At 40.2% G+C, this 21,246-nt stretch overlaps 1 protein-coding gene across 3 annotated transcripts in view; it reads left to right on the top strand.

Annotated features, from left to right (window-relative positions):
* LOC102776796 (contactin-associated protein-like 4) overlaps positions 1-21,246 on the top strand; it is a 114,930-nt gene that overhangs the window by 69,560 nt on the left and 24,124 nt on the right. For all 3 annotated transcript variants that reach the window (XM_087831096.1, XM_006797777.3, XM_006797776.3), the window contains 7 exons: positions 2,646-2,817; positions 12,603-12,709; positions 16,327-16,446; positions 16,595-16,795; positions 17,354-17,516; positions 18,531-18,658; positions 19,286-19,456. In XM_087831096.1, the coding sequence (XP_087687222.1) occupies positions 2,646-2,817; positions 12,603-12,709; positions 16,327-16,446; positions 16,595-16,795; positions 17,354-17,516; positions 18,531-18,658; positions 19,286-19,456 (1,062 nt within the window). The remainder of the gene's footprint in view (positions 1-2,645; positions 2,818-12,602; positions 12,710-16,326; positions 16,447-16,594; positions 16,796-17,353; positions 17,517-18,530; positions 18,659-19,285; positions 19,457-21,246) is intronic.

Here is a 21,246-nt window from a genome sequence, read left to right as displayed (position 1 = left end):
ACAACGACCAGTGACTCATCTTTCCCCCTTCATGTGGTAAGAAGTGCCAAACTGTGTGTCTGACTGACTGTAATTAGAGCAATGCAGAGCCGCGAGCAGCAATGCTGTGTTGGGTCACCGAATGCTGCCATCCAGGATCAACCTGAAGCATGAATCACTGATGGATAAAACATGGGGCTCATTCACAGGATTGGGCAGAGAGGATTTATCTGACAGCCACCTCTGGACTGCTTGTGCTGAGGGCTTAAATCAGAGTTCATACACAGAATCCAAAGTCTGTGCAAAGGCTCATCACAAAGAGCAAGATAAGGGAGTGGTAAGCAAAAACATTTTGAGGGTAACTGCCTAAGTAGATATTAGACCATGATGATATTGTGAGTTGCTTTTTCAAATGAATGAATAAGATAAACATGAACTGGGACAGTAGGTGGGGTGGAGGGCCTCTGTTGGTCAGCTACTCTTTTGTGCATGAGGTGATCAGAAAAAGAAAGCTTACTGAACCTTTGTGTTAGTGCAACCAGCAGGTCAAAATAGGTTGACAAAATATCTCAACATCTAAGTATTTGTGTTCTGAAAAGGCTGAATACTTTTGATTTTAGCTCTCCTGTAGGTTTTCTCTGCTGCATTGGGGTTTCAACAAATTTTGTAAAAACTTTGATTGCCTGGATATATAAATGTGTCACATTTCTATCTGTTCAACATTTGTGCTTTCATGTGAAAAACTGAAAGTACAAAATGTGCTCACAGGATGCTATGGAGTCTTCTGAAAAACTACGTATACCCTTATTGCTTCTATAGGAATTAAAATGGGAAGGGGCAACCAGGTGCTGCTAATCAGTTCAGCTGGTCATTAGCAAGTGTGAACTCTATCAGAGCAGAAGACCTGGCAGTTTGCTGATCTGTAGTACAACAGTATGGTGCCACAGCAACACAATCTTTCCAGGAAGATACTACAGACCTCAGTCAGCATGTCAAATGTTAAAGTTCACAACAGTTGAATTACGAAAAACCGAAAGTAAGTATAGCTTGTTTGGAAGGCTTGGAACAATGTCTGCAGGCAGGCAAGACCAAAATCAAGATGTTTGACCATAATGCACAGCAATATATTTGGTAAAAACCAAACACATTATATCAGCACAAACACCTCTGTCAGCCGGTGATCAGCTGATCGCCAGCTGATCACGGGGCCGGGTTTAAAAGGGAGACGCCACCCACCTGTTCGCCGCTCAGACATCGTTCTCCTCATGTCAGAAGCTCCAACTCTTTGCCGACGTCAGTGTCCTTCTGATTCAGCAACCGTGAGTGTTTTTCCTCTCGATTCTTTTTCTGTAACGCCAGTCCGAAGCCACGCTTCGTGCACTGACCGTTACTAGATTAACTGCGTGTCTGTTCCTACCCATCGCTAGCCTTCCCCGCGTTTGGGTCTAACCAGCACGCCACACAGGCACGCCGAATTACCGTGCGTAGTCCGCCCGTTCGTGACAACCTCATACTAATGGTTAAGCACAGTGGTGGAAGTTTGATGATCTGGGCTTATTTTGTAAAAACGGGACTTGGGCCCCTTGAAGTTACTGAGATGTCCATTAAGTTTGGCTGATCTGGGTTGTGCAACAGTACAATGACCAGCAGTTATACTGCTGAAGGTAGTTCTTAAAGCTCGTGAATCTTGACATGTACTCAGTTTATCACAGAGTAGAGGTCTGTAAAAAAACGTAATCACAAATATTTGAAACCCCTACCATTTCCAAACAATCTATTAGTCTTTATAAAACCTAAAGGTGCAGTCTTCAGAGGTGTGATCCTTCTACAACTTTGAAGAGTGTAAAATCACTTGAGAGTGTTTATTTAAGCTTATGAATGATGATGAATAATAAAATATAATATAAACGTTTTTAATAATATTCAGAAGGAGCTGCTTTTTAGATGACAGCTGCAGTTGCAGTGCCTGTTTGTCCCAGCTGACTTTGTTTGCATTCATTCTCAGCTAGTCCCTGTAGTTCACTGCTAGGTTTTGGCTCTCCACATTCTGTATTCTAAAAGAGTCAGGGGTACAAAGTCGACCTAACTACAGTCACGACCTATCACCCATTGAAAATCTTTTGGAGCATCATGACAAAAAAATACAGCAAAGGAAGCACTGAGCTCTTAAACAGCTGACAGCCCAACAGGAATGAGAAAATATTTTGCTTTTAAAACCACGGAGGTTAGTCTCCTCAGTTCTTGCTTACAGGGTATTGTTCAAAACAGAAGTGATGTAGTATGATGGAAAACAACATCCTGTTCCAAAACAAAAAAACAAGGGATATTAAAAACATACCCCAAACTGTTTCTTTGTTTCCACAATGTTAATGTTTGTTTTTGTGAGCTGGTTTTTATGAGACGTCTGTGGGTTTTTTCCGAATGTCTTATAACGTGCAATTTTTTTTAATCAAAAACGTGAATTAAGATTTTTTGGGGGGTGTATTTTTGCACCTAAATAAGATGTGAAGAGATAATTCTCAGGAAGGATGGAAATAAATATTGTTGAGAAAAACTTTGGAGAAAATCTATCTCTGAATTTTTTATGTTAAAAATAATAATCGAGATCATGTGGAATCATTTGGATAATTTCAAAGTCCAACCATTAGATGTTTTTCCCTTCTCAGGTTGTCCCACTGAGGAGAGCGCTCAAAAGTGCAAGAACCCCTTCAACACATTTCAAGGATGTATGCGTCTCTTGACTCTGGATGACCAAACTGTTGACCTGATCAAAGTGCAGCAAAGGCTGCTGGGAAACTACAGCCACTTGCAGATTGACATGTGTGGCATCATTGACAGGTAAGTTCTAAAAGTGCCACCTTTCAAATGTAAGTGTGGTGCCAGGCTGAATGTAGACATAGTGAAGTGATTTGTTAGTAATTACAACTGACATCAATACAAGAATAACACCTAATATTAATTATAACCAGTGTTGGGTAAGTTACTTTAAATTAGTAACTTAGTTACATTACTAGTTACTTCTATCAAAAGTAACTCAGTTACTAGGGAAAGTAACTTTGGTTTTACTCAGAATTCTCTTATTAATGTGTTGCTTCCCTAACTGCAATACCAGCAAGGATGGCAGTCTTCTAGCTTGCTTACATGTTAGCACTATCCTGCAACAAGTGCACTGTGCCACCTACCAACAGAAAAGAAAAAATAATGTGCATATTTCCACGAGAGAAATCCCACGCCTGGACCGTCGTTGACCGCTGCCATGATTCTAGCCTACGTCACAGTGTCACGTGCACTTTTTACGTCCAACACGGAAACTGCAGTCGTGGTGCTTTCGATTATACTCGGAACTCGGAAATTCTGCCTTCTGAGTAGGAAGATGTAGGCAACACCAGACTGCAGATGAGCTGCATACAGGGCTGGACTGGGACAAAAAATCGGTCCTTGGCATTTTGGCTAGAGACCGACCCACCATTATAGGAAAAACCATAAAGCCTTTGAATGAAAACAAACGCTGTTGTGACAGTGATGTATACTGTCTTGTTGATATATATGTATCTATCTAATAAACTTAACCCTACACCACCCTCCCTATTCTGGTATTCTAAACAGTACTTAGCCAAAACCCCAAAACTGCTTGCTTGAGTTAACCTCCTGAACTATCTACAACACATGAGAATAAGAAAGAAAAGTATTTCTTTGTGCCCCCCTTTTCTCTTTTTCCTGTTAATGCCCTACCTGCCCCCTGGCAAAACTTTGCTAGACTCTGCACAGTTACCAGCTGTCAGTCTAAAAAAGGATCCTGGTGTTATTTGTCTCTCAGAAACAGTTCATAACTTCCCTTCAACTCATTCATGTCACGTAAAAGGTAAACCTGTTTCTCCATCACCTGTCCAGCTCTGTTGATTCAGTAAGGACATCTCCTGGTTTCATCTTCATGTTTCCCTCTCTCCACATATCCAAACCGACATGATGACCAGCAGCTTTTACAGCTGTGGCTCCAGCAAACATCACCTACTACTAGAAAGTAATATTAAATAAATCAAGCTCAAAGGTGCTGCTGTTGTTTAACGTGAACTCCGCTGGTTTCCTCTTTCTGGCACAAAGTGGGCGATAAACAAGAGAGACAGGACTTGCAACAGAAAAGCCGGTCAGCTGATCATTGATCAGTTTCATGATTGAAGTAGCAACAGGAGAGGGAGGGGGAGAGAATGAGAGAAGAAGAGGCAGCTGTGCAGCGTAAGGACAGAATAAATCCAGCTTTGTGTATTTTTTTTTCATTGTAGCCAAAGTATGGGACAAACTGTAAACGCGTAATATTTTCTCTGAATACGGGACGATTACATTTTTTAGGGGACGGTTGGCAACTCTAATAACTAACCTTATGGATAAAATAAAGTTCACTATCAGTAACATCATAGCACCCCCCCCCCCAGCAGTATATAAACTCCATCATGCTAGCTTGTATGCAGTATGAGTTATTATAACTGACTGTAAAATGTTAGCACAATGAAAATAAACTGCACATAAACTTGGTTTATATCTGACCCACATAGACTGCAGGTCATAACTTCTTACCTGAAGTTCACCTGACACTCAGACCGGTGGCCGCCTCGCGTCTCTTCTCCTCCTGCCTCACCTTTCCCTCATCCACCTGCTGGCCTCCACCGCTTGCTAATGTTACTGAATCTGTGGAAGCTCCGCGATAGCCACCACCAAACAATTGAGTTATTTTTACACATCTGCCAGCATCTGGCAAATCCACCACCTTTCATTGTTTATACCGTTTTGGAGGGAAAAAAAAGAAAAGAAAAAACAAAAAAATCACCATTGGCTCACTGAGTCCAGCTATGGCTGAATATGTGTTTAGTAGTAATTTGTTTTTGTAGAGGGCTAGCAAAACAACCGTTTTCGAGGGCATTGCCATATTGGAATCCCGACTTCTCTGACGAGGCTAACCAGAAAGCCGTTTACTCGAGTGTGACATCATTCCCAGGTCCGTGTTCCGATTTCCAAGGTAAGTCAAATGCAACACATGAAGTAATGAATAATGACCCTATCTAAAACCCAGTAACGATTAACGCGTTCCTGATTTTGTCATAATAACTACCACTCGTTACCACAATAATAACGTAGTTACTGTAACGTGTTACTTAATAACGCGCTAGTTCCTACACTGATTATAGTAGTACTGGGTAATAATTAGAGATGCACCATGAACGTGGACAGTAATTTTCTGAATTTCAGTGTTCTCCACCCAGTGTATATATCCGTAGACACTATAATGATGATGGACTTGGCTACCATGAAATTACCCATTGGTTTCTGAAGCTCCTTGAGATGTTTACAAGATGTCAGAGGTCTGATTGTGAAATTTGTAATTGGCAAGTCGTTAGCCAGTGAGTGTGCAGCAGTTTCATACCACAGATAATCCTTTAGAAACATAATATGACAGTGTATTTTTAAGGAATAGACTCGTCCCTTTCATGTGTTTGCAGCAAATGCACAGCGGCAAATATCCACTAGCACAACCACTAACACACAGTTAGCATGTGAAACTGAAATGGGAGAACCACTAACTACTTATGCAGAGCTCTTTTCCTTTGCTGCTTAACAACCCTTTAGGAGAGCCTAAAGCCTTGTTTGCTGTGCAATTAGGGAATTAGTTGGCACTGAAAGGCAAATAATAACAGGCCACCTTGTGTAGGCGATTATCAGATTAAAAAAAAAGAATGCATTTAAGTTCTTACCATGTTTCCTTGGAGAAAACAGACTTTGAAAGTAAGAAAAAAGCAACACTATACAATAAGGAATTGGCAGTGGATTTTGTGTGTGCTCAGACTGAGCATGGTTGCCTTGCACCATGCCTGAATACAATTGTCCCTCCTCCCCTCTCCCCTGCTGGCCGCTTAATGATCTGGGTCCACGTACGCATCATTTTCTCTCAGCATCTCAACTCTTCTCTCTTTCTTTGCCACTGCTGGGGAGCCTATATGTGGATTGTAGGGGTAGTGGAGGAGTGGAAACAGCAGGTAGTGATCCAGCAGCACCAAGAGGTACTGGCATGTTGGAGGGAGAGATGGAAAATTTTGCATCTCCAAAAGACCAAATTTGATTTGAGTGAGGACTGTAACATGTGCATGATGCAGTGCAGCTCAAGCTAGCTTGTAGGTTACTCCTCACCTTTGTAAAGAATGAAAGAAAAAAACCGAAGGAAAGTGCTGTTTGTTCGATTGTCAGCCTTTGGAAAATTGCAAAAGTTGTTGCAGCCCTAAATTTTGCCACAGCAAAAGCGTGGGAGGAGGCGGTTTCAAACAAACACTTTGATTGAAGCATACTGACAACTTTAGGACGCAGATGCTTTCCAAGGCTATAAAGCTCCTGAGCTTACCACCACCACCTCGACCTTTGTCCACAGTGACTGTGAGTGTGTGTGTGAGTGCATGTTTTGAAGCCAAATAGATGAAGCTGTCAGAAGGCAGTAATTCTGACCTCTTTGCTTCTGCCAGGTAGCTGACAACTTAATAATACACCATGTCAAAGCACACACACATTTTCAAATAAAAAGAAACACAGGTCACTAAGAGGTCCACTCTTCGTCTTCTTGTGTCTGACTGTCTCTGTGTCTGTCTGTCTGTCTGTCTGACAAACACACCAGTTTGTCAGCGTGAGCAGAGACTCACAAACATAGAATTTGCTATGCAAAGTCACTGTGTGTGTGTGTGATGTGAAAGCATATCTAGGAGCAAGTGCAGAGCAGGCAAAAAGAGTGAAAATACATACCTTTCCCTTCTCTTGCTCATGCAATACAGCACGCTACAGCTATTTGAAGTCTTTGTTGGACATCCCAGTCGGGCTGTCCAGTAATAATTTTCAGATCAGGGAAGTTTCTGTGCCGTGTTACTTTAGCCAGAGGCAGTAATGGAAACCAGGGAGATTGGATGCGAGTCTTGTGATCCAAGCTGTGTTACAGCACACTGTCATTGCATACTATAACGTTTCAGATAAGCTACAAAGTCTTGACTGAGTTAATCCAGGACTCCTGTGATGTGGACTGCGGCTCGTGCAGTACGTGACCAAGTTGCATTGCAAATCGTCAAGCTAGGAGCCCCCTTGAGACGTGTTTGTAAAACTCTGGATTTTCACTGGGTTTGGTGATAAAATGCTATAGGACATCTCACCATTCGCCCCAATCTGAAGTCTCGTTGTCTGTCTTCCTGTCTGAAGCTGCAAACAACTCCCCGAATGTTGAGACAGTTGACAGAAAACTAATTTTTCTGGAAAGGTTTACTCTCTGTGAATGTAAGCAGTTCTTGCCAAGAAAAGTTTAGTTTGCTCAACTTAATGAGGATAAAGTTATGCTGTTGATTTGATTTGTATGGAAGGGCCACGAAAGTCCATCCAAAAATTATGGTAAAAGGATCTCACCAAGTCAATCAAGTTGGGGAAAAAAACTAATTGGAGATTGGAGACAGATGTTTCCCTCATAACAGTCTACAGTCACCGAATCTGTTGTTTATCATTTAAACAGTTAGAAATCAGTTCTTCACCAAGTTTGCTTTACCTCTTTATTCCCCCTTGTTTGTTTTCCAGATGTTGTTGATATCCAGTCCCTGTTTTCTCTGTTTTCTCCTCCGTCCCACTCGTTAGTTTCACTGTGTCCTTCCCACCTTCTCTGATTTTCTCTCCCACCATCCCATCCCGCCCCACCTCTCACTCTTTTTCTTTGATCTTTTCGGATGCGTTGCACGGCCGAGGAAGATTTTTACACTACAGTACCCAGGAACTTTCGAGTAGAACAAGACATTTTTGAAATGTGGGGTTACCATCAGGACATTTGGCAAGTAGTGTTAGGGGTTCAAGTCTAGTATTATGTCAGTGAGGGTTCTCACAAGTATACAGACACGTGCTTGTGTGTGTTGACAGCTGATTAAAACTGATTTAGGGGTTAAATGCTGTTGTAGAACTCCTTTTCACACACAAGATTAAACAAATGTAACACAGCTCCTAGTCATCATTTCATAGTTAAAAAGAAAGTCTTTATAAGAGTCAAGAGATTAGGTTTTACTGTACCAAATGTAATTTCTCTTGTATGTACAAAGTTGATGTTGTTTGCTACTGGCAACTGTAACATTGGTACACATCATTCATCTCATTAATAACTACATACAAAGTTCCAAAAATATATAAATAATCCATTATTGCTGCCGGGGTGTTTAACAGCAGTAATGGAGTGATGGATGCAGCATTGTCTGTGTTTTAAATGGCTGCACTGAAAGGAGGTGAAGGGTGTGTTTTTCTCTTTCCTGATGCTGTTTTCCTCTTATGCAGTGAGGAGTTTGGTTGTTGTTTGACTCCCATGCTCTCCGTGGCCTTTGTGTGAGGCAGCCTTTTACTTCACTGACAGGCTGCCAAAACATGCTGAAATTCCACAGTGTAGAAAAGTCTGCTATTGTGTGGTAGATGAGAAGCACACTCTGGGCAATGAAAGAAAGAAAAAACTAAAGTCCACCATGCAGTACCATGGACACTTGAGCACACTTTTACTTCACAGACTTTCCACATTAGACCCCTGCTTTCTGTGTGAACCTCCAAGTACCCCAAGTTGACTTGTTAAACAGTGTATTCATGGGTAAGCGTTGTGGAGACGGAGTGTATTGTGTTATTTTTCGCCTGCTTGGTGTGATGAGTTAGAAATAACTGGAAACCACCTTTTTATGGGAAAAAAAAAATCCTGCTTAAAAAAATTAAAAGTTAAAGTGGGCTTGAGCAATAGTTGACCAGGCTGACTGAAGTTCTTTAAAGGTCTTTTGTTAAATATTGGCTGCTTTTTCACCTATTTTCAGCCCACTTTCCAGACCTGACCATTTTCAGAGAAATGTCTTTTTGTTTGCTAAGCCACTTAACACTGACCTATGAGTCATTCAAGCATGAAAAAAGGCACCTAACTCAAGGGATGAACCAGAGTTGTGTCCACACATCAGCAAAGAACCAATTTAAAATTGTACCTTTAGGCACTTTGTCACTAGCAACCTGTAATAAAAACAGATAACTTTTGTAGTAGAATCTACAAAAAGTGTTTGACAGATATAAAATAGTATTTTTGCACGTGTTTCCCAAAGAACTTAGCATATGTTGGCATTTTATGCAGCATATCCTTAAAAAAAGTTGAGGAAACTGGTAAGTTGATGATAGAAGATGTGGCAGATCTAAAAAAGCGTCCACAGCAGACGAACAGTTTCTGAAAGTCTTGTCCTTAAGATCTGAGAGATGGTCATTCTGTTAATTCTGTTGCTCTGTCATGGTTTGGGGCTACATTTCAGCCAATGGTGAAACAATGTTGGAACTATTAATGTAGTAAAATAACATCAGATCTTGATCCACCATGGTACCATCTAGAAAACGGGCCATGCCATTGGGTTTAGGTCAGGTGACTGTGGAGGCCAGGTCATCTGGCGCAGCACTCCATTACTCTCCATTACCCATTACTCCATTGTCCTGTTGAAAAATAAATGATAGTTCAACTTAAACACAAACTGGATGGGATGGCATGTTGCTGCAGGATGCTGTGGTAGCAGTGTTGGGGAGTAACGGAATACATGTACCGCCGTTACGTATTTAAAATACAAAATATGAGTAACTGTATTCCATTACAGTTACCTTTTAAAAAGGTGGTATTTAGAATACAGTTACTTTGTTGAAATAAATGGATTACACGGCGGTACTTCCCTGTTTCATATTGTGGCGGGTCAGGACTGTTTGGGTTTTGTTTGACAGCTACGTTCTGTTGTTCCAGGCGGCAGCGTTACGGTTGCCATGGTTACAGGGTGATGCTCTCTCTGCGTGTTTCCTGGGTGAGAGAGCGCCTTTTTGTTGTTGTTGTGCTAAGCTAATAGGCAGAATGCTACAGGTATAGCTCTAAAGAATGTAGCATCATAGGCAGTGTAGTCCGTGCTGCAGGGAGAATGGACTGCCATACATGTTATGTGTCTGTGAGCGAGGGAGGGAGAAAAAGGAAAAGTACGAGTTGTCATCGAGCAAAAACGGGAGCTGGAAGCATGTAAATATAATAATAACCACTGCAGCCAAGAAGAGTGCCTGACGAGCCCAGCTGTAAGTAAGCTATTAAGACTCGACAGTACACCGTGTTCGTGTTTTCCTCCAAAAACAATGAGTTCCGTTGGAGCAGCCTTTCAACGCCTCTCTCTGTCTCTCGCTAGCAAAGTTGACCCAGACAACAAAGTAAAGCTAGTTTTCGGCTACTAGCCCGACACAGAACCCACCGTATTAGCCAGAGGTCCCTTTACTACGGTTCGGAGCTGCAGACCTTCAGTAACAGTAATAAATCACAGCAATAGTACATTCATGTAGTTGTAAACAGCATGATAATATATTAAGTAATCCAAAGTATTCAGAATACGTTACTCTCATTGAGTAACGTGACGGATTACGTTACAGAATACATTTTGGGGCATGTATTCTGTATTCTGTAATGGAATACATTTTAAAAGTAACCTTCCCAACACTGTGTGGTAGCCATGATGCTTCATTGTGCCTTCAATTTTGAATAAATCCCCAACAAAGCAAAGCACCCCCACACCATCACACCACCTCCTCCATGTTTCACGGTGGGAACCATGCATGTAGAGACCATCCGTTCACCTTTTCTGCATAAAGACGCATAAAGACGTGACAGTCGTCACCAAAGACCTCAGATTTGGACTTATCAGAGCAAAACACAGATTTCTACTGGTCTAATGTCTGGTCCTTGGCTTTCTTGGCCCTAACAAATCTCTCTTCTGCGTGTTGCTTTTCCTTAGTAGTGATTTCTTAGCAGCTATTTGGCCTAAAGGGCTGATTCACTCAGTCTCCTCTGAACAGTTGTTCTAGAGATGTGTCTGCTACTGGTACTCTGTGTGGCTTTTATCTAGGCTCTAATCTGAGGTCCTGTTAACTTGTGATTTGTGAAGCTGGTGACTCGGGGGAATTTATCCTCAGAAGCACAGGTGAATCTTCCCAGGGCGGTCCTCGTGTGAGCCAGTTTCGACGTAGTGCTTGATGGTTTTCGCACCCACACTTGAAGACACAGAGTTTTAGCAGTTTTCCAGACTGACTGACCTTCAGTTCTTAAAGTAATGATGCACTGTCATTTCTCTTTACTGAGCTGATTGGTTATTGCCATATTATGAATTCTAACAATTGTCAAATAGGGCTGTCAGCTGTGTACAAACACGTCTTCTGCACAACACAACTGATGATCCCCAACCCCATTAAGAAGGTAAGAAATTCCACAAATTAACCCTGACCTGTGAAGTGAAAACCATTTCAGGTGAATACAGAATGAAGCTCATTGAGAGAAGGCCAAGGGTTTGCAGCACTGTCAACAAAGCAAAGGGTGGCTACTTTGTGCAACTCTAAAATATAAGACATACTTAGAGTTATTCATCAGCTTTTTCTTTGCTAAATAATTCCATATATCTTACTTCATATATTTAAAACAGATCTTAAAATGTCCTCAGAGCCAACGGAAGGAATTCTGACAGTGTGATGTCATCTGGTAAAAAACAATAAAAAGCAGCACTTCTAGAGTGTGACTTTTTTAATGTAGACAGGGAGGTGTTGGAGTAGTCAAGCCTTAAGAAAGTTAATGAATGACATTTTCCAGATGGGAATGCAAATTTTGCATTAATGTGCGATTTCACAGATTGCAAAAGAAAACTAAGGCCCATTACTGCAGTGTCCTTGTGTGTTGTGCCATGCCTGTGGAGTGCACATGCAAATTAGCTTATAAGCGCTTATAAATACAGTTTATGTAATTGCACTGGGTCCCAGCTAAATATACACAAAATTATTGTTTTGCAGCTCTCTTAATGTTTTAGGCTCACAGGAGGAAGTTGCTCATCTCACGTCTATTAGGAGCAGGATACATGCATTGTGATCCTGTGAGAAACATTATGCAGAGCACAGGCTGCACAGAATGGAAAGCTTTGCTGTTGTGGCTGTATGCTGTGTTGTGGGAGAATTAATTGAAAAAAAGAGAGGTATGAGTTTGATAAATAATGTAGCCATGGCGGATTGGTTGCCTAAGCCAACAGACGAAAAGACAAAGAATTCATGGAAAATCATTAATGTGTATTTATAGGGTATATATTTAGTCTGTGAGAGACAATAACCAGAAGGTGTTTGTATAAAGGGGTGCAAAAGAGGAGCAGCTATGGAGCACCACAGCAGACTGACAAGAGAAAAATGAGTGGGACAAAAGTGTTTCTTCTCTTTAAAAAAAAAATAGAAATGCAAACAATAAATTGTGTGTTTTTTTCTTTTTTTTGAGTGGCAGGTTGGGTGGGAGTTCAAGAGTTTTGTCTGTGGATCCTACAATGTTAGTTAACAATACTAACACAACAAAGGAAAGTTTCAAGCCACCTACATCTGAGAACACACACCTGTGCTCTCATTGACACTGAAATAAAGACTTTTTGAAAGACTCTGTATATTCCCCGTCTCTCCTACACACCTCATCAAAACAGTCAGGCATGCTGAAGGTCTGTTGTTCCGTGCATAAACTTTTTCAGATAACTTTAGAAAAAACACTAAACATCTCTCTCTCTGTGTCTGTCTCATTCTTCAAGGTGTTCCCCCAGTCACTGCGAACATGGAGGAATATGTACTCAGTTGTGGAGCACCTTTCACTGTAACTGCTCCAACAGTGGCTACAGGGGAGCCACCTGCCATAGCTGTAAGCAACCAGTTTCATCTGAAGCTCTTTAAAATGCCTGAAGCCTAAAATTTATCCAGGAAAAAGTAGTGACATTTTTTTCCCTTTAACTTTTCATTTATTATTACGTGACACAGATTTGTGTATTTACACATTGAGCAGAAATGTAAGTAAATGTAAGTCCAACCCTTACTCTCTTGTGTTGCTTCTCTATACTCATCAACTAGCCGCCAGCTCTCTCAGCATGGCTTTGGAGTGCAGACGATGTCTTTTTGTCTGTTTTTTGTTAATAACTTTACCAGCGAAAACAGTAGAAGGCTGCTCATACATGCGTGTTATGTTTTTTCCTACAAGAAAAGGTTAATATTTAGGACTTTGTACTATTTACTTAATAAAATAGAGGCCACATGCCCTCCAATAGTTATTTCACTTCCCTCTTTTTCTTCTCAGGCCATTGTTTCAGAACTTTAATTAGCCATGTTCAAATGGAAATAGATCAGTCGGATTGGTGGTACTTCATTATGCTGAGTAAATTGGACTTCTATTCAAAAGTCTTAAAAGGTCGCATTTTATACTTTTTGACACCTGCAGATATCCCACTATCTCTCATCTTCGCTTGGTGTATTTGTTCAGTTTGAATATATGTATGTATTAATGTCACGTGAAGGTGTGTGTTTGAAGTTTGACAGACTGGATTTCACTCCCAGTGGACACAATCATCCAAAGGTTCACGCTGAAATCAAACACCCATCCAGCATAAAAAAATACATAATATGTACATTTCATAATGAATAATGAATAAGATTCTCTTGCAGAGAAGTTATCGGATTAAAAAACGTGCCTGAACTGGTAAATTTTTTATATGTGATATCAGTTTATACCTAAACCGTATCCAGTGCAGAGAGGGATGAAAGGTGCTCTAAATAGCTTCTCCCGATTGCATTAGGTACTTTAGAATTAAGTTAAACATGCTTTTAGTGGAGAAAAAAAAAAGCCTAAAAAGCTGTGGTTGGTTTTCATTGAAAGTTACACTTTACCTGCAGGCCTGTGGAGACTTGTGAATAACTTTGCCCCAAATTTGATATGCTGCTTCTTAACAGAAATAGCCCGGTTGGTAATACATAATGCAGAAATAAAGTGTCATTTTATCCACCGAGGAAAAGCTGAACAAAGAACAAAGGGATGGCATCCTGCTGCAGATGAAAGCCACAGTTTTCTCCCACTTCTCACTTCAAAGAGCACGCATCAAGCGCAGCGTCAATATCCGACTGCGACTTCTTCCTGCTTCCTTAATAGTTTGATTTTTAAATGTATGAGTTTCTCCTCAAAAAGTTTTTAAAATTGTTATATGGGTCCCCCACATATGAACTGCAATCAAACATTCAGAATAAATCACTTAATGTAATCGTCGGCCTTAAATGCGTTAGAAAAAAATAAGGGCGAAATCAAGAAAGATACGACGATGATTGGAAAAAGAAATATAAAGAGGGGGTTAGAATAGGAGTAAATGGGAGGCACATAGCAAGCATGTCAAAGAAAAGGAGAGTAAGTCTCAAGGCAAACTGTTTTTTCCACATAAATATATTTCAACTGAGAGACTGCCTACAGTATTTTAGGTGAGTCAGATTAGAAATTAAACTGATTTTTTGCTTTGCTTGTACCGCGGAGCATTAATTGAATCCTTCTACACGCTGGTGGTGTGAACAGCTCTGAGCTGGATTAGGGCCAGGTCTCCCTCTCTCTCTCTCTCTCTCTCTCTCTCTCTCTCTCTCTCTCTCTCACACTCACACACACACACACACACACACACACACACACACGCACACACACACACATCAGGGCAGTGTCTTGGGGAAAAGTTAAACAAGCATTGACGTAGTTGTTGCTGCTCATAGATGGACTCAGACATATTCCCTTGTGGATGTGTGTGTGTGTATTCTACACAACAAGCATTATGTAATCGTAGGGCTTTATATAATTTGCTTTCATCTCATTTTTTTTTCCGCACAATTACCAGTTTTATTGTTACAATTTTAATTGATGGACACAAATTTTAATTGATGTTTTTAATTATTTGAAAATCACTAATCTTCTCATGTTTCCATGATTTTTTTTAATGCACATACTCTGGGTATACATGTACATATGTACTGGTGGGCGTGTAGTCTGCTTGACTTTTATACTGAAAACAGTCAGTGACTATCTGGTAGGGCTGGGCGATATATCGAGTTTTTTAAGAATATCGATGAGAGCAAGAAATGTGTAGCAGTGATAGTAGAACAGTAATGAGACTTGAAGAACTAGAACAAATATGACTGGAAATGGAGAACATTAGCTTTGAAAGTAAAAGCTCTGCCTCACTACTGAATTTTAAAAACTTGTCATATATCATTTGAAGGCGAACACTTTCTAGTTCCAGGTTGCGGTGCACCTTTCGCAGTTTCACTACTAGTCAGCAAGTAGTTGCTCAGTGTTTGCAGACAAATGAGCATCTTTCTTGCAAACTACTGCTAGCAATGAAATAACAGGGAAGTTATGACCACTTTTATCTTGCAACTGTTGGCAATCTTCAGCAAACAATTGCCTAGATGACTTGCCCATGTAACTGGTGCCTATGTAACTACAGTCACACTAGGGAAAATTATTGGGACTGTGTTTGATGAACTTTTAATTTCATTGCCTTTGAAATCTTTCTTTCAAAGTCAGATCTGCAACCATTTACAGTCAGTTGCTGTCTTTAAAGCAACTTTAGATGCTGAGATGTTGCTATCAATATGCAATTACATGGGGTCAATTTGACAATTACATCCAACCTATTTGTGATAAATCCGAAAGCCGCAAATCTGTTGCCATCTACATACACAGAATTTCAATTAAAAAGAACTACAACTATTTTAATGTCTCCATATTTAGAATCCTGCCAGAACCTCACAGGTTTGGAACAGAAATTTAAATTTAAAAAGTCCCCACAAATAGTGCAGTACTTCCTGCACAGAAAAGTACTGGCATAGGACTTTGACAACCTTGCTTTCTTATAGGAACATAACCAGAATGCATTGAATTGGTAACCAGTTGATTTAAGTTCTATTGCAAAGATATCAGTGGATATCAGAGTGACTCAGATTGATTGCAACATTTTGGCAATCAATATGGTTTTATAAATTTAATGTCTGTTGCAAATCTGTGCAATCGCCTTGCAGTAGAATGTTTTTAACAGAACATTTTGAAAATGGCTGTCGAATGCAAAAAAGTGAAAGCAATCCCCCGCAATAAAATATCTTTCATAAGTTGAAGTCTTATTTTTACTCTAGTGTGACTGAGCCATAAAGCAAGTGAGTTATTTATATGTGATGTGACACATAATGTATTAACTGGTAGTGTTGGCTCTTTATGTAGATACAACAAATAAACAAGAATGTATTTGTTGTTTGAAATTTGTATCATTCAATTGCCAATATTAGAAATAATAAAACGGTTACATCATGTGAATTCAGTTTGACTGTATCGTCATCCCACGTCTGACTGCCATTTATTAGGATGCATGTCACGGTTTAATGGTCCCAAGCATAGCTAAGAAATCAATAAGTGTTGATCCAGTTTATTAAAGTTTACGTTTTTTATTGTGTTCTTTTCCTCAGCAATATATGAACAGTCATGTGAGGCATACAAACACAAAGGCAACGTGTCAGGGCATTACTATATAGACGTGGATGGCAGCGGACCAATCAAACCCCAGCTGATTTATTGTAACATGACAGGTATGGTACACAAACGTATTCTGTTTCCTTTTAAAGAAAATGCGCATTGTTTTTGTTTGTTTCTTTAGTTTGAAAGATTGTTTGGCTGCCAGCGTAACTATGTGCACACCTTCTCTTGGTCTTTTCACCCTGCCTGTCTCTCCACCAGAGGATAAGACGTGGATGGTGATTCAGCACAATAACACAGAGCTGACCAGAGTTCAGTCCTCCGCTGAGAGAAACCAACATTTTGCCTACTTTGACTATTCCTCTGAAGAGGAGCAATTAGTGGCTGTCATCAGCCAATCAGAGCACTGCGAGCAGGAGCTGTCCTATCACTGCAGGAAGTCCCGCCTCTCCAACACACTTGGTAACATCTGGAGAAATGTGTTAAATTTATCAACTTTTAGATATTCAGAAGAAGGGAGGTGGTGTGAACTGCTGATGTATTTAATTTAGTAAGAAATTAGAAATCATATTACAATACTGCTGCACATTTGTTACTGTTTTTGCAACACAAATTAAGTGGATTTGTTTGGTTTTATAATAAAGATTTAACTATCCATCTATCCATCCATCGATTCTCTTCTAACATAGGGCGAGAGGCGTGGTACACCCTGGACACATTCACACCTATGGCCAATTTTAGAATCACCAGTAGAATCACCACTGACTGCACTGACTGACTGAGTGCTAATCACTGTGCCAAAGATAAAAATGAAATGATAAAAAATAAAAAGTAAACGAATTAAAACGGATGAATGATAAATTCTCTACTGGGGATGTTTCATCATTATCTTTATAGGAATCACCGTCTTCATACCATTTCAAAATGACTGTGAAATTGATTGCATTTGCAGTCTAACTCTTCCCTGTAGTGAAAAATAAATTAACGCTTAATCTGTGTGTGTGTGTGTGTGTGCTCAAGAGGGTGCTCCTTTCAGCTGGTGGGTGGGAGGCGCCGGACCAGGTCAGAGCCAGACATCTTGGGGTGGAGCCCTGACCGGTACCCAGCAGTGTGGTTGCAGTCTGCAGGACAGCTGTCTGGATCCAAGTCACGACTGCAACTGTGATGCCGACTACGACCAATGGTACTGTACTTTGGAACTAATGTGAACTATTATGGTATCACTCCAGGCTGTAAGTTCTATTTAAATCTGGGTTTTTGATGCTTTGTGTTTTAAAAGAGAATAGCTTTTGTTACCATATCATGGAAAGCGGGCAGAGTGTGTCACTGCAATTTGAAAACACATGCATGTCTCTGAGATTCTTTTACAAACTGATTTGGTTGCTTCCCATGACATCCTGCCACACTGAACAGCAAAGAGCCATAAAACAACAAATCCCAAGATATTTAAACGTCTCTCCCTTTTTGTTATCCACTCCTTTTTTATTCAAATCCTTTTATCCATCCTGTAAGCAATTCTGTATTTAGGTCACCTTCTCCAATCCTGTGACCAGTTCTGCAGTTAGACCCATGTTGTAACCAATCCTGCTGCTGCCTGCATAGCCAAAGGTCCTTCATTCTATTATCTCTTAGCCTAAATCTGTACTGGGGAACTCTATTTTTATAGACTCTTCTCCTGCCATCAATATCTCATCAGATGCACGGGCGCTGGATGCCGCCTAAAGTCCCAGATTTATTTTTTGACTACATTTCACAGCAACAAAGCAGACTGCTGGAATTTGAAGCACCACAGAGCCGAGCTCGTGTGGTGAATGTACAGATTAATCACTCGACCTGCGTTCGTTCAGAGACGGTTTTCACAAGACATTGTTTCAGACATGTTGTGTCTGCTTTTCTCAACATCCACCAGTGAGCCTCTGAGAGCAGACAAGCGCAGTCGAGAAATGAGGAGTTACTAATCTAAATACGGCCTGTCCTATTTTTTCAGACACAGTTTTGTTTGAGTTTTAATGGTGACAAGTTTTACTTTTGCATGCATGATTATTCAGCTTTCTAATACCGATGCTTTCTCACCTTCCACACTCTCGTCCTATTCTTTCTTGCATTTCTTTGCCTTTTATGCAACCCTCCTCCTCTGTCCCCTCTTGTTTTTCTCATCTTCCCTCTGCTGTCTCTTCTTTTCATCCTTGTACCTCAGGACTGAGGACTCAGGCCTGCTTACCCATAAGGAGACCCTCCCAGTAAGGTCTCTGGTGCTGGGAGACATCCATCGGCCTGGGTCAGAGGCTGCCTATAGGGTCGGACCGCTACGTTGTCATGGAGACAGTAAATCCATTTAAATTGGTTATGGTTTAGCACAATGGGGGATGATGTTAAATATTGAGACCTCAGTTTTCTCCTTGTGAATATCATACATATTGATGATGTTTTGATGGAGTACTCAAGAAGTAGGTTTTATTCAACCACAGCGTGAAGAGAATTCAAGTAATTAGTGTCCAATCACCCACCATTTAACTTGTTAATGGGAAAAGAGTCTGCGCAAGCTAATTAGTAGCTAAAATATGACTTTATTTTTGCTCTTTAATAACAACTAACACAAAGATATATAGCAAACTAATGTAAGTGATAGATTTTACCTTGTGTTAATTGCTTCTAATTTTACCACTTAGTTTAATGACTACATAAATAAATGGCTTGCTAGATAAATCAGCCTAAATGAGATAGCATAGCTGGAGTTATGCCTTTATTCTTAGTTAATTAGCTGAACAGTTGGTTCATTTGTTTACCATGCGATTTTCATTATATAGCCATCATAATGAGTTTTCTTTTAATAAGCTTTGTTCCAAAGTGATATATCAAGTTCTTATAAGAAAGTTTTACATCCCTTTTTTATGAGCAAACATAAAGATATGGTATGACACATTTAAGAAGTGATTTTCTTTTTCTTTGCAGAGAACTTCTGGAATGCTGCATTTTTTGATAAGGAGACATCCTACCTTCACTTCCCCACCTTTCAGGGAGAGTTGAATGCAGACATCTCTTTCCTGTTTAAAACGACATCGTCCTCTGGGGTTTTCCTGGAGAATTTGGGCATCAAGGACTTTATCAGGATAGAACTCAGCTGTAAGTGAGAACTTAATGTCCTGGATAATTGTTATCGAATGCTCAATGCTTTCTTGATTTATTCTAAATAACTGATAATGACAGTTTATGAGGGATTATTGCATTTCTGCTTCTATTTTGAGATTAACTGTGCAGTTTGTTTCACATTAACTTGGCAGAGGGGAAGAGTTTCTCAGTGTTTACAAATGTTTTTATTTGTTCAGACACTGCTAACTTCAGCCTCTAGCCACAGATGCCTAGAGACTGCTGAGTGACTCCCTGGCAACTGCCCCTCGCTAGAGAAAATAAGTCGACTAAAATCCTCCTTAAATTGTTTGCAAGAAGATTGCGACAGTCTCCTGTAGTTTCCAGTTTGTGTCAAAAGTTTTCAGGTCGTACTAATGCTCAGCTCTTAGTTTATAGAGCAAACGTGCATAGAAGTCAGTAGCCGCATGCAAACTACAGGCTGCCAATTATGATGATTACATTGTCCCATGTTTTTGTTGATCTTCTTGCAGTTGACAGTCCAGTCAAGGCAAATAACAAAAATCACAGCAGCAGTTCCTCAAAAGCCTACTACAGTACAGGAGCTGGCTAAAAAAATATCTGTTCGTATATATCAGGAAGTTCCAACTAATTGGCCTGTAATTGCAATATTTTTCCACCCAACTGAATAAAAAAAATCTGAAAATTAAAATTAGATTACAGAGTGATTCCCAGTGAGCCTAGAAATGTATTACTGAACATTAGAATTATCATTACTTTTGATTTCAAAATAGGCTTGGTTGTAACAGTCTCAGCACACATGCAATTTCCCACACACAGATACACACAGGAACAAACAGATGTGAGTCTTTTTTTTTCCTGCCCTCGGCTGGTCTCTAAATCATCTCAGATCTGCGTCCAGCTGTCTGTCCATGCTGCCAACAGATGGGCCGGTGGGAGGAAGTCACTTCACACTTCTGCCAACATATGATGATGGACGAACATGACTGACTAATGGGTTTGTTGAAAGACGGCGCAGTCTGCAGCCAGACTGCAGGGAGAAAAAAGTCTATTAAAAATATCACTGAAAAAAGCCACAAAAGAGTTTGATACACTTTAGTTGCTAATAGAAAAAACATGAGTAAAAAAAGAGATTTCTTGCAAGTCAAAGCTTGTTTTCTCAACTGTGTTTGGATTTTTCTTTCTTTCCTCTTTTTGAAAACAAAGCAAGAATCTGACTCCTTGCAGTCATTCTACTCTGCCCACATGCTTAACTAATACAGTTTGAAATTAGTGTAATTATTTGATTTGGCAATAATTTAATTAAAAAAAAAAAAACATAGCATGCATGTGCTCTTAAGTTCATTTTTCCAGTTACAGCAATATCAGACGACTCTGGCACCATCTGATCTACATTAGCTTTAGATTTGAATATACGTACACTATCATGTGCTTTATACTGATTTAAGCCAGAGCTTCATCCTCCCGCTCCAACTACTACCAGCTTTGCCTTTACTGGACAGCTAACAATGAGAAGATGACAGTAAGCATTGGGCGTATCAGACCGGAAATGAAGCATGGTCTTGCACTGCCACTTATCATACACTGGCTCTACATTTTGTGCAGTTTTTGTCATCCATAAATAAATGATCAATGATAAACCTCTTAACTTCTTAAGCCTTAACTTCAAGAGGGTCATCAGCTTTGGACACAGTGTGATTATGGACTGATTCTTTGGAGAATCGTGGTTTGCAGTGAAAATAAGCACCCTTTGATCATTTTCAATGAAGATTTCCGTGAATCAGATGTGGTCTGCTGATGTGAAG

The sequence above is a fragment of the Neolamprologus brichardi genome, chromosome 17 (assembly GCF_056152115.1).
Source record: "Neolamprologus brichardi isolate AB-2024 chromosome 17, ASM5615211v1, whole genome shotgun sequence".
Lineage (NCBI taxonomy): Eukaryota > Metazoa > Chordata > Actinopteri > Cichliformes > Cichlidae > Neolamprologus > Neolamprologus brichardi.
The sequence above is the reverse complement of the archived record's forward strand: the minus strand, read 5'-3'. Positions and strand labels throughout refer to the sequence as shown.